The 16,489-nt window shown below is 43.0% G+C and overlaps 1 protein-coding gene across 6 annotated transcripts in view; it reads right to left on the bottom strand.

Moving 5' to 3' along the window:
- Positions 1-16,489, bottom strand: part of UBE3B (ubiquitin protein ligase E3B) — a 56,313-nt gene that overhangs the window by 31,233 nt on the left and 8,591 nt on the right. For all 6 annotated transcript variants that reach the window (XM_059893604.1, XM_059893602.1, XM_059893603.1 and 3 more), the window contains 8 exons: positions 15,725-15,821; positions 14,390-14,475; positions 13,424-13,506; positions 10,190-10,295; positions 9,771-9,891; positions 8,602-8,779; positions 7,990-8,153; positions 6,680-6,847 (listed from right to left, as the gene is read on the bottom strand). In XM_059893604.1, the coding sequence (XP_059749587.1) occupies positions 6,680-6,847; positions 7,990-8,153; positions 8,602-8,779; positions 9,771-9,891; positions 10,190-10,295; positions 13,424-13,506; positions 14,390-14,475; positions 15,725-15,821 (1,003 nt within the window). The remainder of the gene's footprint in view (positions 1-6,679; positions 6,848-7,989; positions 8,154-8,601; positions 8,780-9,770; positions 9,892-10,189; positions 10,296-13,423; positions 13,507-14,389; positions 14,476-15,724; positions 15,822-16,489) is intronic.

The raw sequence follows: 16,489 nt of genomic DNA on the forward strand, positions 1-16,489 counted from the left end.
AATTGATACACCCACTATGGAGAACAGTATGGAAATTCCTTAAAAAACTAAAAATAGGACTACCATATGACCCAGCAATCCCACTACTGGGCATGTACCCTGAGAAAACCATAATTCAAAAGTGTCATGTACCACAACATTCACTGAAGCACTATTTACAATAGCCAGGGCATGGAAGCAACCTAAATGTCCATCGACAGATGAATGGATAAAGAAGATATCCATTCTTCTTTATATATGTGGCACATATATACAATGCAATATTACTCAGCCATAAAAAGAAACGAAATTGAGTTATTTGTAGTGAGGGGGATGGACCTAGAGTCTGTCATACGGAGTGAACTAAGTCAGAAAGAGAAAAACAAATACCGTATGCTAACACATATATATGGAATCTAAAGAAAAAAAAAAATGGTTCTGAAGAACCCAGGGGCAGGACAGGAATAAAGATGCAGATGTAGAGAATGGACCTGAGGACACGGAGAGGGGGAAGGGTAAGCTGAGACAAAGTGAGAGAGTGGCATTGACATATATACACTACCAAATGTAAAACAGATAGGTAGTGGGAAGCAGCTGCGTAGCACAGGGAGATCAGCTCAGTGCTTTGTGACCACCTAGAGGGGTGGGATAGAGAGGGTGGGAGGGAGACGCAGGAGCGAGGGGATATGGGGATATATGTATACATATAGCTGATTCACTTTGTTATACAGCAGCAACTAACACAACAATGTAAAGCAATTATACCCCAATAAAGATGTGTTAAAAAAAAACAACAACAGGGTGACTAAATAGCCAATAGGTCAAGTAAGAAATCAAAAGAGAAATTAAAAAAATACCTCGAGACAAGTGAAAATGGAAATAAAACATTTCAACATTTATGGCATGCAGCAAAGTGGTTCTAAGAGGGAAGTTCATAGTGATTCATGCCTACCTCAAGAAACAACAAAAATCTCAAACAATCTAATTTTTTACCTTAAGAAACTAGAAAAAGAATAAATGAAGCCCAAAGTTAGTAGAAAGAAGTAAATAACAAAGATCAGAGGAGAAATAAATGAAATAGAGACTGAAAAGGCAAAAAGATCAATGAAATTAAGAGCTGGTTCTTTGAAATAAAGTTGACAAATCTTCAGCTAGACTCACCAAAAAATAAAAAATAAAAAATAAAAAGAGGCTCAAATAAAATCAGAAATGAAAGAAGAGACAACTGATTGAAAAAATACAAAATATCCTAAGAGACTACTATGAACAATTATATGCCAACAAACTGGACAACCTAGAAGAAATGGATAAATTCCTAGAAACATACAATCTTCTAAGACTGAATCAAGAAGAAACAAATTCTAAACAGACCTATTACTAGTAAGGAAACTGAATCAAAAACCTCTCAACAAATATAAGTCCAGGACCAGATGACTTCAATGATAAATTCTACCAAACATTCAAAGAAGAATGTTCTTCCAAAAAACTGAAGAGGAGGGAATGCCTCCAAACCCATTTTTACAAAGCCAGAATTACCCTGATAACAAAACCAGAGAGACACAACAAAAAAAGAAAATTATAGGCCCTGATGAACATAGATGCAAAAATCCTCAACAAAATATTAGCAAACCGAATTCGACAAGATACTAAAAAGATAATACACCATGATCAAATGGGATTTATTCCAGGGATGCAAGGATGGTTCAGTATCTGCAAATCAATCAATGTGATACATCATATTAACAAAATGAAAGATAAAAATCACATGATCATCTCAATATATGCAGAAAAAACACCTGACAAAATTCAACACCCATTTATGATAAAAAAACTCTCAACAAAGTGGGTACAGAGGGGATGTACTTCAACATAATAAAGGCCATATATGAAAAGCCCACAGCTAACATCATTGTGAAAAGCTGAAAGCTTTTTCTTTAAGGTCAGGAACAAAACAAGGAGGCCCACCCTCACCACTTTTACTCAATGTGGTACTGGAGGTCCAAGCCAGACCTAGGCAAGAAAAAATAAATAAATAAAAGGCATCCCAGTTGGAAAGGAAGAAGTAATATTCACTATTTGAGATGACGTGATATTATATATAGAAAACCCTAAAGATTTCATTAAAAAAACCTGTTAGAAATAACAAAAGCAATCCCATTTACAACTGCAACAAAAAGAATAAAATATCTAGAATAAATTTAACCAAGGAGTTCTGAAAGATCTGTACACTGAAAACTATATGACACTGATAAGGGACTTCCCTGGTGGCGCAGTGGTTAAGAATCCGCCTGCCAACGCAGGGGACACAGGCTCGAGCCCTGCTCCAGAAAGATCCCACATGCCGCGGAGCAACTAAGCCCATGTGCCACAACTCCTGAGCCTGCGCTCTAGGGCCCGCAAGCCACAACTACTGAGCCCACGTGCCACAATTACTGAAGCCCGTGTGCCTAGAGAAGCCACCACAATGAGAAACCCGCACACCACAATAAAGAGTAGCTCCCACTTGCCTCAACTAGAGAAAGCCCGCGCGCAGCAACGAAGACCCAAGGCAATGAAAAATAAATAAATGAAAAATTAAATTAAATTAAATTAAAGACACTGATAAAAGAAATCAAAGAAGACACAAATAAATGGAAAGATATTTCATGCTCATGGACTGGAAGAATTAATATTGTTAAAATGTCCATACTACTCAAACCAATCTATAGATTCAATGCAATCCCTATCAAAATTCCAATGGCATTTTTCAGAGAAATAGAATCAAAATTTGTATGGAACCAAAAAAGACCCTGACTGGAAAGCAATCTGGAGACAGAAGAACAAAGCTGGAGGCATCATGCACCCTGATTTCAAACTATATTACAAAGATACAGTAATCAAAACAGTATGGTACTGGCATAAAAACAGACGCACAGATCAATGGAACAGAATAGAGAGCCCAGAAATGAACCCACACATATATGGTCAATTAATTTACAACAAAGGAGGCAAGAATTTACAATGGGGAAAGAACAGTCTCTTCAATAAATGGTAGTGGGAAAATGGGACAGCCACAGGCAAAAGAATGAAACTAGACTACTACCTTACACCATACATAAAAATAAACTCAAAATGGATTAAAGAATTGAATATAAGATCTGAAACCATGAAACTCCTAAAAGAAATCACAGGCAGAAAGCTCTTTGACAAGGGTCTTGGAAATTATTTTTTTGGATCTGACTCCAAAAGCAAAGTCAACAAAAATAAAAATAAGCAAGTGGGACTACAACAAACTAAAAAGCTTCTGCACAGCAAAAGAAACCATCAACAAAATGAAAAGGCAACCTATGGAATGGAAGAAAATATTTGCAAATCATATACCTGATAAGGGGTTAATATCCAAAATATATAAAGAACTCACGCAACTCAACAAAAAAAGAAGTAATCTGATTAAAAAACGGTCAGAGGATCTGAATACATTTTTCCAGAGAAGACATACAAATGACCAACAGGCACATGTAAAGGTGCTCAACATCACTAACCATCTGGGAAATGCAAATCAAAACCACAATGATATATCACCTCACACCTGTTAGAATGGCTATTACCAAAAAGACAAGAAATAACTAGTGTTGGTGAGGATGTGGAGGAAAGTGAACCCTTGTGCACTGTTGCTGGAAATGTAAACTGGTGCAGCCACTATGGAAAACAGTATGGAGATTCCTCAAAAAAAACTGAAAATAGAACTACCATATGATTCCACAGTTGCATTTCTGGGTATTCATCTGAGGAAAACAAAAACACTAATTTGAAAAGATGTATGTACCCCCTTGTTCACAGCAGCATTATTTACAACAGCCAAGATAAAGGAAATAACCCAAGTGTCCACCAATGGACAAATGGATAAAAAGATGTGGTGTGCGTGTGTGTGCATGCGCGCACACACCCACACACACAGGAATACTATTCAGCCACAAAAGAGAATGGTATCTTGTCATTTGTGACAGCATGGATGGACCTTGAGGTCATTATACTAACTGAAATAGTCAAAGAAAGACAAATACCATATAATCTCACTTATATGTAAAAACTAAAAAACAAAGAAAAAAACCCAAGCTCATAGATACAGAGAACAGGTTGGTGTACCTATGGTTGCTGGGGCAGGGGGTTGGCGGTAGGGGAAAGGTAAGCAAAATGGGTGAAGGGGATCAAAGAGGACAAACTTCAAGTTATAAAATAGATAAATCATGGGGATGTAAAGTACAGCATGGTGACTATAGTTAATAATATACACTGCATTTCTGAAAGTTGCTAAGAGGGTAGATCTTAAAAGTCTTTAACACAAGAAGAAAAAGAAAAAAATTTAACAATGTATGGTAATGGAGGTTAACTAGCCTTACTGTGGTGATCATTTTGCAATGTGTACAAATATCAAATCATGTTGTACACCTGAAACTAAGATAATGTTACATGTCAACTATACCTCAATGAAAAAAAATGGAGTAAGAAGTTACAATGCAGAGATCACAGGTATACTTCTACAGGACAAATATACTCATTTACAGCATGATATACCAGTTCAACGAGGGCTGCATCCCAAGCAACTTAGATAGAAATGAAGATGCCGTGCTCTGGAGAGCCGGGTCAGAGGAGCAACACGTGGCTCCAGGACCAACACACGTATGTGAGGAGCATGAACAAAGACATTTTGTAAATTGTGAGAGCAGAAAAACAGCAGTATTTTTAAAACAAGTATATTATTTTCTATAATCTGGTTTGTGTACAGTTTTGTGTATAGCCAAGCTAATAGAACGAATATTATACATATACTTTAGACTAGCTTATCTTCATTTTTAAAATCATGTATTTTTTTTTTTCCCCTCTTTTTATTTTTTTTGGCCACGCAGCGCAGCTTGTGGGATCATAGTTCCCCGACCAGGGATTGAACCCGGGCCCTGGCAGTGAAAGAGCTGAGTCCTAACCACTGTACCGCCAGGGAATTCCCTAAAATCATATACTTTCAAATTGGCCAAAAAACTTCTTTTTCGATTCTCTCATTCGGACAACGGGGGATGCTTAATGTGGTTATCTTAAAAAGGTGGACGTAGGCTATAACCTCAAAATCATCTCACTTAGTATGCTTCCCAGACCCTCCTACTGTGCTGGGGTGCCAGCTCATCTGGGCCCCTTCTCCTTCTGCACTCTCCTTAGGGAAAGGGCCCTCAGGCCCAGGCCTTTCACCCCACCCCTTTGCTCAAGCCTCCACACAGTACACAGTATGCTGGCTTGGCATCTCTGCTGCAGGTCCAGCAGGTACCTTACACTGATCACAGCCAAACAGGACTCTCGATGGCCCACAATCCCCCCTCCACCTCCTGCCCCCCCATCCAAGCTGGTCATCCCCTAGCTCAGCAAATGGCCCCACCACCCACACAGTTGCTTGGGCCAGAAATCTGGCAACATCTTTGAAACTTATAGTCCTCACTCCCCCAAATCCAATCTACCAGTAAGACCTGTAAACGCCACTCCTGGAGTGGACTGTAAATCCTCCTGCTTCCATCTCCATCAGCCCAGTGGTTCTCAACCAGGGATGATTTTGCACACCGCCCCACCCCAGGGGGCACTTGACAATGTTTGGAGACAAGTACGGTTGTCAAAAGTGGGAGAGAGGTGCTACTGGAATTTGTGGGTCGGGGTCAGGGGCTGCTAAGCACCCTACGATGGGTAGGATGCCCTCCACTACACAGAATTATCTGGCCCCAAATGTCAACAGTGCTAAGGCTGAGAACCCTGCCCTAGTCCAAGTCAACAACGTCGCTCATTATCTTCATGGTCACAGTGCCCTTCATTATAGTAAATATACTTTCCTCTTACTTATCGTTGGTCTCCTCACTACTACAGTGTAATCCTCTTGGGAACACAGACCTTGGCTGTCTTATTCCCCTCTGCATCCTCAGTGCCTGGCACACACAGGTGCTCTATAAATATCTGAAGATGAGTAAGTAAGTGTGAAAGACAGAAGCAGCAGCAATTTGATTTAAGAAATGTAAAACGTAACAGAGAAGTTCTTAACCCTTTATGCAGTCAACAGCTTCAAGGTTTATAGACGTTTTGTCCTCGTAACACCCATCATACTAACAACTCCTGTGCTGCTCACAGTGGGGAATCTCTGCTCACAGCGGGGACTTTCTTCCTTGCTCAGCTAAGAAGAAAAATGTCGGGCACATCCATGCAATGAGATCTTACGCAGCCAATAAAAATGAGGTTTTTAAAGAATTCTGACATGATAAAATGCTTATAATGTGATTAATGGAAAGGGAAAAATAAAACTATGTATTTCAATCTAAATATATATTTATGTAACACACTCAGGATCAGGTGGTTATCTACGGACTGTAGGATTAAGAATGGTTTAAGTTTTCTTTTTTCTGCTTCCTTGTCTTTTCTAGTTTTCTATTCATAAAAAAATATTAACTTTTAAAAAAGCAAGTTGTACTTCATAATGAAAATAAAAGCCAGGTCACAGGAACAAACTAGAAGTGCTAGAAGTGCAATGAGCTTAAGCTATTTAACTGAAGAGAATCAAGTTCTAAGAATAGCTCAAAGATACTCTTCTTCAGAATCTATTTTCTGAGTCAAGGAAGCCAGGAGAGAATCAACTTCTAAGAAAACTTGTCTGGCAAACGTGAGAGATGGCAGAGACCGCCTCAGGACTCCAGACCTGTGAGTATCTGCAGCCGGATCTGGGTGAGAGTCGTCAGCGAGGTCTGGTAGAGGACGCAGATGTTGCAAACCTTCTGTACCTCCGCAGAATCAACACGTTTACCCCCAACAGGCCTGAGAATATTCCGAACTGACGCCGACTTCTGAAATGCACGCTTCAGGAGAGCTGGCATGGAGAGAAGGAGGAACGTGTGAGCAGAAGTTCAGCCATCTGCCAAACTCCACCCCATAAAGGGAAGAGCACTTCAGTAAAGCTCCTAATTTCCAGCCAGAGCCAGACAGTGAGGCTGCAGCTTTGATTCAAATCATCTCTTTCGGATAAATCAGAAAAGCAGTAACAAAAGGTTTTTAGACAGAACACAAAGACCTCTTTAGAACAGCACAAGATCTGTCAGAACAAGCCAAACATATTTGATTCTTACTGTGGATTCTTTTACTGTAACCACTTAACTTCAGAACGCACAAAGGTGAAACTTCCAAGGACTGAATTAGGGGAAGAGGCGCAAAGGTGGGGGGCCTGGCTAATTCCCAATGTTCTGTGCTTTCAGAGGGAAGTAGGAGCATCAACCTCAAGTACTCATAATCAGTTTGGGGTTGTACTCTCGTTTTACACCTTCGCATCTATATCTTGCTGAAGTTACACTGAGCCCATGCTCACTGACAGCTACAAGATGGAGCTTTGTGACACACTGGGGGGCAGAAGAAAAGCCACACTGAACCTGGCAATCTGCCACAGGCAAGTGACTCCACTGAATTATGTGCTAACAGCATTGCCTTACTTTTATCAGAGTGCGCAATAAGAAACCTTTCCAAGGAACCCATCAGTGACCCTGCAGCGGGGATGCGCTGAGGTGGTAGCCTGGTCAGTGACCACTATCACCTGTATAAGGAGCTCCATAGGGGAGGTTTATTTTACGATTAGGAACTCAGAAAGGCTCTACTTCCCCTAAGAAATAGATCTTCCTCCTTCTTCCTACTAATGAGAAGTAATAAAGGGTCCAAAAATCCCTTTTCATTTTTGGCCACTGGAAATTCAGAGCCAAATGGAAGTTCAGAGATAAGCAAGGCAGCCCTCGTGGATCATCTGCGGATGTTCTCTACACACAACCCTGAGTTTGTTCACATAGTTACATTTCCCTAGTCCTTGTTTACTATCGCTAAGGACTTCCGGTCACTGTTTTGCTAAACGTGAACTTGATTTAAGCCGTCTCAAAATCTTCAGGGGAGAAGTCAGAGGTCACGTGACAGAGGGGAGCAGGTACACAGGGCCAGTCAGGCGCTGCACTTCGGGGAAGGAGAGCCACTCACTCTTCACGGGAAGCACATTCTGTGGGGACGCTGGCGGCGCGTGGACCGGCTCCTGGTTCTCCAGCAGCTTCTTGCTCAGGATGTCACTGAAGAAGATGCGGATCAGAGGCACCCCCCACAGGAACTGCAGCTGTCTGGTGACCAAGGGCATGGACTCGTTAAGGCTAGGAGAGAGCAGGAGAGCGGGCATGTCAGTTCCACCTGCTGGATGGCCACACGGGAGGGTAGCTGGGGACTGCCACTCAGCACGGCAAGTAAGATGCTAAAAGAGAAGTGGGATCCACAAATTGCCGCTGGGGCCTGGATGCAGAAGGCACCGACCTCTCTCTTGGCTCTCTCGCTCCACACAGACTTCCCGTGCTGCCAGCAGCGTTGTTGCTCCCCCCAGGCCCCACGTGTCACAGTCACGTCCCAGACACCCTTCATCCGTTCTTCGTCCTAATTCCATCCTGTTTACCACCCAGTCAACAAAAGCTTCCCGATGCCTACTGCACTGTCCTCTTCATAGCTGGCTTGCAGGCCTGGCCCACAAATCTCGATGAAAGAAGGGGGAAGTGGTGGAAGAGAGGCAGGAGGAGACAAGGAAGACAGTGATCTGCCTCCAGGACTCACCCATAGTCCACGGATTGGGAGAACCAGCCAAGGACAGGGTGCCAGTGGGTCAGGTTGGATTTCTTCTGGGACACATACTTCTGACAGTAGCAGAGCATTTGGGTGAGCAAACTCACAAACCCATCTGTCTCCTCCTCTAACACCCTGTGGCTGAGGGAGCCCAAGTGCAGGAGGTTGCCTACAAAGAGAGAAGGCTGAGTGCGGCAGGCCCGGACAAACACGCTTCCTCACCTCCCAGCCCTGCTCTCTGCCTGGGGCTCATGCATCCATGTCTACGTGCAGGAAGAAATTCCACGTAGAGAGGAACCCATCAGTGTTGGGGCTGCAGTGCTGTGCAGGGCTTAGAAACAGGCAGACCTGGCCTCAAATCCTGGTTCTGCCAGAGGCGAGCTAGGTGACCCTCAACCCACTTCTTGAGTCTATTTGCTCATCTGTAAGACTGGAGTGATGAGCCCCACTCTTGATGTGAGGACTATATGAAGTGACGTGTAAAATGTCAGGCACACAGATTTTTAAGTTAGTATAACGTTTTCTTACACCAAGATTCTAAAACCAAGGGTCAACACAAGAAATGACCTTCTGAAGAAGAGCTGAAAGTCCTGGAAAATCACTGTTATTCAGTGTTCACTGAATTTATTTAATGTTTTCTGTGAGGACTCTTACCATCGACTCCCTTAAAATGTAGCCCCAAGAACCTTTTTCTATGTAAAATAAATTTCCTCTAATTAGGCAATGAGAGTTGTGTACCTCTGCTGTTTCAAATGCTTCTCTATCCCCAAACCCTTTCCTCATCTAAATGAAAACACTGTAAAACAGACATTGTAGACCCTACTCTGATCTAAGCCCCACCCAACTGTGCTCTCTTCTCTCTCGAGATGAGAATTATCCAGGTAACTCAACACATTTTCATTTTTCCCTTGGCTGCCAGGAAGCTAAGGGCTGAAATTTAACATTCATTTACAGTCACTCAGCTAGTTTGATGTATGTTTCCATGTGATTTTCAGTTTCATGTGTCTACTTAAACTGTTTACCTCATTACCTGTCTTTTATTGTAAGCACTTCCAACTTTTACTAAAAACAGCTTGTGGCCTCCAGAATGGTGGAAAGCAAAACACCTGGGCTTTTCCCAACACCCAGAACACAATAAAATTCCAGCCATAGATACTTACCCATGAGACAAAGTGTATGGCATCCTTCTAAACTTTCACATACATCACGGCATCGATCTTCGTCTCTTAAAAATGTGATGAATTTACGAAGCATGTCGTGAGATTCTAAAATAGTGAGGCGCTGCAAACAATCACAGACTGTTAAAGCAGAAGCTGATAAAAGGAGCTTCCCACCAGAGTGTGAACTCTATCCCTGCAGATCACCCCCTAGCTGCCAAACATGTTATCCATCACCAAGAAGAAAATGAACAAAGACGAGACCCCTTTTCTCTGGGCTTCTAACACGAGTGTGTCTACGGTAGCTACTGATTTAGGAAAACCATCAGGAGACGAGGTAGAAGTTAACAGAGAAAACATTTTACTTTCTATTTTAAGGACAAAGGCAAAGATGGAATTGGGGGAATTCAGAGTCCACTCACCTCGGGGGTCACTGTGCTGAGATGAGTCACGAGAGCGGGCACAGACACGATGTGGATGAGGAAAGGCCGGATCAGATTGTCTGAATATTGTGCAGCAATCACAGGGCTAGACACAGACATATCACCTTACTCAGACACGTTTAATGTGAACATGGAACAAAAGAACAACCCTACCAACACCCCCAAATCCCTTGGAATTATGCTTCACAGGACTTCTAGGAAGACTGAAGGCTGAAAATGGGCCCATTCACTGGGGGAAGGTTGAATAAGTGATACCTTAGTCTATGTCGCAGCTATGAAAAATCAATTTACTGAAGTTTTACTGACATGAGAGAATCCTCATGCTATAATCAACTTAAAAAAAAAAAAAAGCAGAATGAGAAACTATATACATGGGAGAGGAGGATGGGGATAGTGATTGGAAAGGAGGAAAAGAGGGGCTTCTGGGGTGCTGCTACTGTTGTTCTATTTCACAGGTGGGGTGGTGCTTACATGGGTATGTTTACTGGGTGATAAGTCACCAATAACTCATACTTCAATTAAGCAATTTATTCTGAATATATATCCAGATAATAAATGGAACAAGGTGAGTTTGGGAAGTTTCCCATGGGCCATTAATTTAAGAAATATATATTGATCTTAGAATATAAAAATGTGTTGAATATATGAAGTATAAAGAGTACGGAATAAAAAGTGTGGGCTCTGGAGTCAGATGGCCCAGGTTTAATTCCAGGCCCTGCCCCTCCCGGCTGTGTGACCAAGGGCAAGTGACCTAACCTCTCTGGGCCTTAGCAGCCTCATTTATAAAATGGAGATAAGAGAATGTGGTGAGGAGTCAGTAATGTGTGTAGAAGTCTTAAAACAACGTGCGGCCCATGAATGTTAGCTATTTGTATTATAGGACTTGGTGATCACATCTAAACATATCAGTTATGACTTCATAGACTTTTAGTAGTAGTATCTATATATTGTATGACAAAACCACTGAATATCTTGTTTTACAAGGTTCTGGTCCTGTTCAATTACTTACAAATATTCAGAGGAGGAAAAAAAGTGCACTGTGCAAGAAAAAGGCTTTAGAACAGCCCGGCCTTAACAAGTGAGTCAATGGATTCTGACATATGGAAAGAAAAAACTTAAGATGATGGACGCTATTATATTCTCAAAGGAGAAGAAACATGGTGGAATGCCTAGATGACCCTCCTGGTGGATCACAGTGTGAACTGCAGCCACAGTGGGACAGGGGAAGGATGCTGGGACGGAAAGACGACTTGCGTTCTTGAGAGGTGGAAGACAGGGGAGCTAGAGGACGCTGCTGAGCTCCTGGGCTCAGGCGTCTGTGTCACTCCTCCGCTGTCTCGGACAGAGGAGAGGGTGGGTGATGCTGCTGGAATGAGCAGCTCAGGTGACTCAGGAGAGGGAGCTGCAGTAAACCTGATTCTAGGAAAACGTGTGTTACGACTCATTAAGTACATCTCTATGTAACTCCTCTCAAAGTATGTAACGAACATATGACTGTTACCTAGATAATTTGTTCTACTTCTTTAATCATAGCATAACCGGTTGGATTCTGTTCCTGTTATGAAGGTCTAGCCTCTAGAGGTGTGCTGTCCAATGCATTAGCCACTGGCCACACGTCAGGGGCTACTGAGCACCTAAAATGTGGCTAGGCCAAATTCCTATGTTTTAAGTGTAAAATACCCACCACTTTCTGAGGACTCAGCACGGAAAGAAAAATTAATAAATTATCTAATTTTAATTAAAATAAATAATTTAAAAGTATTGATTCCATGCAAAAATGATAAATTTGGATATAGCAGTTTAAACAAAATATATCGTTAAACTCAATTTCCCCTTTCTTTTGACTTATTTAATGTGGTTCTCATCATATTTCTATTGGACGGTGTAGACCAGCCTTGTCCAATAGAACTTTTGGTGATGATGAAAATGTTTCACATTTGTGCTGTCAGTATGGTTTTCAACTAGTCACGTGGCCCCTGAGGACTTGAAATGTGGCTAATGAAACCAAGGAACTGAATTCTTAATTTTATTTAATTTTAATAAATTTCCATTTAAACAGCCCCATGTGGCTAATGGTTAGTAGAAAACACGGTCTAGACCAGGTCGGCAAACTGTGGCCCACAGGTCAAAAACTGCCCACTGCCTGTTTTTGTAAATAAAGTTTTATTGGAACACACAGCCATTCTCATTTGTGTATGTACTGTCTATGGTTGCTTGGCGGCTACAGTGGCAAAGTAGTTGTGACAGAAGCTGCATAGCCCACAGAACCGAAAATATTTACTAGCTGGCCTTTTGCAGAAAAAGTTTGCCAACCTATAATCTAGACCATTTTTCAAATTGGCGTTCCATGGAAAATGATTCCAAAGGAGGGTAACAGACATATTCCATCATCTAAAACTTGGGCGAGAGTACTCCATGTTCAGATATGTTTGGGTCAAATCAGGTTAAACAAGCCCAAAGAGTTTGCTACCACAGGATCTGTCGGAGCTTTCAGCAGGAAGGTGCCCAGTGAATTAGCAGGAAGGGGTAGACAGGCAGCTTTACGAAGCTGGTTTGACCATAACACTCCTTCTTTCCCAAGTTATTATTATCTTGGGGATTAAGATTATCTCAGATTATCAAGCTATCTTATTAACAACTCCCCAGGTTACTGCTCCTTTCAACAGTTTAAGTATGTTCTGGACCCATTAACAAGCACAGCTCTTTACACTTGGCAGTTCTCAGACTTGCTGGTATGATTTCTATCAGGAAATATTTAGCTGCTTAAGTACTTTACATCTCCAAACTGACTAAGTGAAGATAAATATCACATCCTCTCTGGTCCTCCAAACTCCAGTGTCTTAAACCCGTGTTCGCAACACTATTCCCTGAATCCTTTCACCCTGCCCTTTGCTGGGCCTCTTTCAGCTCTTAGGTTTCCTTTCTCAATTAAAAGCTCAAAAGGAAAAATGGTCGTATCTTGGTCCCTGGCAGAATAAAGCAATTCATTTTGAATAGCTTCCCTCAAATCATGACGCAAAAACATTCAAGGGTACAGTCGGAAGATTAAGAACAGGGCAGTCACAGATGTGTCACTTTCATCAAGAACAACACTTCCTGTAAATTCTAACAAAGTGGGCAAGCCCGTACCTAATACAAGTAACAAAAGAAGAAAAGCAGGAGGAGCAGGCCTTCAGAAGCACGCCAGCTCCTCAGGTGCAGCTTCTTACTTACCGCATTGCTAGGGAAAAGGCTGCTGTTAAAGTGCCTTTGGACAGACAAGGTCGGGGTCTCGCCAGGCCACGGGTTAACAATACCTGCAAAGAACACTGTAATTGGTCAGGGGGCAACGCCAACTTTATAGTCATGTGCACGTAAAAAATGCACAATAAGTGCTTCAGATAAAAAACTGTATCGGAATGTTTCTAAAAAATGAGAGAAAAGCAATGGGTATGTATGGAGGTTCACTGTACCACTCTCTCTCTCTAAATATTACACTTGAGTTTTTAAAAATAATAAATAGTTAAAAAAATTAGCAGCCGATAAAAAGAACACCAGATTTAAAATCTCAATTATTTTAGAAGCAATTCAGAGTTATGGCGTCAAGTAGACGCTCCCACTGAGATGAACTGCTGAGAATCCACCTTTGGCTGCCACAGCACCTCGCAGGGTTGTCGTGAGGAGAAAGTGAAACCCAACCAGGAAAGAGCCCATCTCAGTGCCAGGCGGGAGGACGGCCTAGATCAATGTCACTTCTCAAACTCAAGAATTCCAAAGTATCAATACTTTTCAACAGTGATTAGTTACATTTCTGACAATTCCCTGGATGTACGAACTGGCACGATCACATGCAGTGTGGACGGAAGGCTGTTTGAGGACACAGAGCTAGAAAGACGATTCCAGACACCAACCAAGAAGGAACCTGAGGGAATACATCCTGAGGCCTCCTGCCTGCGTTTAAGTCTCAAATGACCGGATCATCCTCGCCGTCAACAATGGAGCACAATGAAGGGGTCCCAGTCACTGCCCTCCCTTCACACAAACCGCGAGGGTCTCAGAGCCGGGGTTGGGGAGGGAGGAGAGGGCGCTTCCTGCAGAAAGCGCTTCTGTGAGGAGGGCAGCAGATATGCCAAAACCAGAGGTAAAACCCCAAGTTCAGGTATGGAGAGTGAGTCCCATGTTAGGGATGGGGTCACAGACCTGCAGCACAGAATAAAATCCATGCTGGTTGAGATGGCCCATTATATTTGCACAAATGCGGTTCATGGCTGGTCGAAGACTCTCACCTAAATGAAGAAAAAAGTCTGAGAAAAAAAATCTCTGGCCATAATGTGAACTGTTTACATGCCCCAGGCCCCAGGCTGTAAGGAAACGTGAGCTCCTCTGGCTTGCCTTCCTGCTCCCCTTGGGTCTGGCACCAGAGGACAGAGAGACGCCACATCTCCAGAATTCTCTCTCCTGCAAGGCCCGGTGGAAGCGTAACCTCTTAGGTGACGGGACCTATGGTTACCCAGAAGTATCATCCCTGGCCTCCAAGCTCCTGCAGCACATTTTCTACTTCCCTCCGAGGGCCTGGCACTTTCTACCCCCCGGTGGCTACCTCCTCTCCCCACTGGGATACAAGCCCCCTGGCAGGGCCCAGAACGCACTGAGTTTTAAATCCCCCCCAGAGTCCAGGATCATGACTTAAATGAACCCCCCTTCCTGGCCTGGAGCCTTGGCACACAGTTTCCTCTGCTTCAGAGTCGTGCCCCACCTCTGTGCTCTGCAAACTCCACCTCCCCCTGCAGCTCTCAGCTCAGACGTCACTGCTTCGGGAAAGGCCGAGCCCCACACAAGGCAAGGCCTCCCTCCCCACTGCACTCTCGTTTCTCCTGGGCTCTTCCTTCCAAGCGCCCCTTGTCACGCTGTTGTCATGACCTACATACCCACGTATACTACTCAGATACTCATATATATACGACCTCTCTTTAGTGCCTGTCTCCTCCCCACCCCGCCAGACTCAGGTGCTGTGAGGAAGGGCAGGCACACAGAGTTCAGCACCTAAAGCCCCTGGAGGGCAGTGACCTCTCCCCTATCTCCAGTGCCTGCAGAGCGTCTGGCACACAGCAGGCTACTGGGTGAATGGATAAATGAAGTGAATGTATGAAACACGTAAGGCCGAGTTCAGTGTTCAAGGAAGAAGGCAGCTTTACCATGCAATTTTATGCGCAAAATAGAATTATTTGCTGCCGAATATTCTCCAACTGAAATGACGAGGCTTAAGTAAATATTATCAATCTGGAGGCTGAGGTGCTGTGGGAGTTGTAACAAATGAGCTCAGAGGGACTGTGCCTTCAAACGTAAATTCCAGGAAGGGAGAGAGTTGAGCACACGATACTGAACTTATCCTAGATACCACAGTGCAACGTCTCCACGTGTGTGGTTCTAGGGCCTTCCCTGAGGCTTGTGGCAGCAAAAATACTTCTTGAAAAGGTCCCCAAACTCTCCACGGAAATGCTACTTAGGAAAGATTTTGAAGCAAGTCCCACAGACCTTTTCCCCGGAGAATTTTCCATGTTGAAGTGTCTGTAAAGGTGACAAGCATCGTGAGGTACAGTGTGATGAGTTTGGAGTCTTGTAAAATTTCAGGCTAAAAACAATAAAGAGAGTAAGATTAAGGCACACGCCCTCCAGTCCAAGACAGCAGCGCAACCATTTTACAACTTTTCTGAGTGCAAACAAACGAGTCAGGATTCTAAGTCTTTATTCTTTTTCTCTTGAGGAATGACCACTATAGGAGTTAAACAACAGGGATTTCAGCACACTAGTGCTTGACCATAGAATTGAAATACTCTTGGGAATGGAGAATTGAGAATTCTTAGAATGACCAGGGCTGGCCTACTACGTGTATGCATTTAGTATTTAACATATGTATGCATGTACACTGGAGCAACAGAGTATAAATGCAATTGAACGTAACAAGGACTCTGGGCTCAGCCTTTTGGCTTTACCACTTACTAGCTGTGTGATCTTGGGCAAGTTTCTTAACCTCTCTGTACTTCAGCTTCCTCCTCTGTTGACTAGGGACAGTAACACTGCTTCCTTCGTTTAGTTGTGAGAAATAAATGGATTAATGAATATAAAGCACTAAGAACAGTGCCTCGCACACAGAGCACACTACGTATTGATACTACTGGCTATTACTATAATGATGACTATAATTCATGCTTGACGCTGGGTAAAGGCCAAGAAAGCCATTCACAAATGCCTTGAGAGAGATGTCTGGGAATGGATCACTGGGTGCTCTGGGGACATCTG

Source organism: Balaenoptera ricei, chromosome 14 (assembly GCF_028023285.1).
Source record: "Balaenoptera ricei isolate mBalRic1 chromosome 14, mBalRic1.hap2, whole genome shotgun sequence".
Taxonomy (NCBI): domain Eukaryota; kingdom Metazoa; phylum Chordata; class Mammalia; order Artiodactyla; family Balaenopteridae; genus Balaenoptera; species Balaenoptera ricei.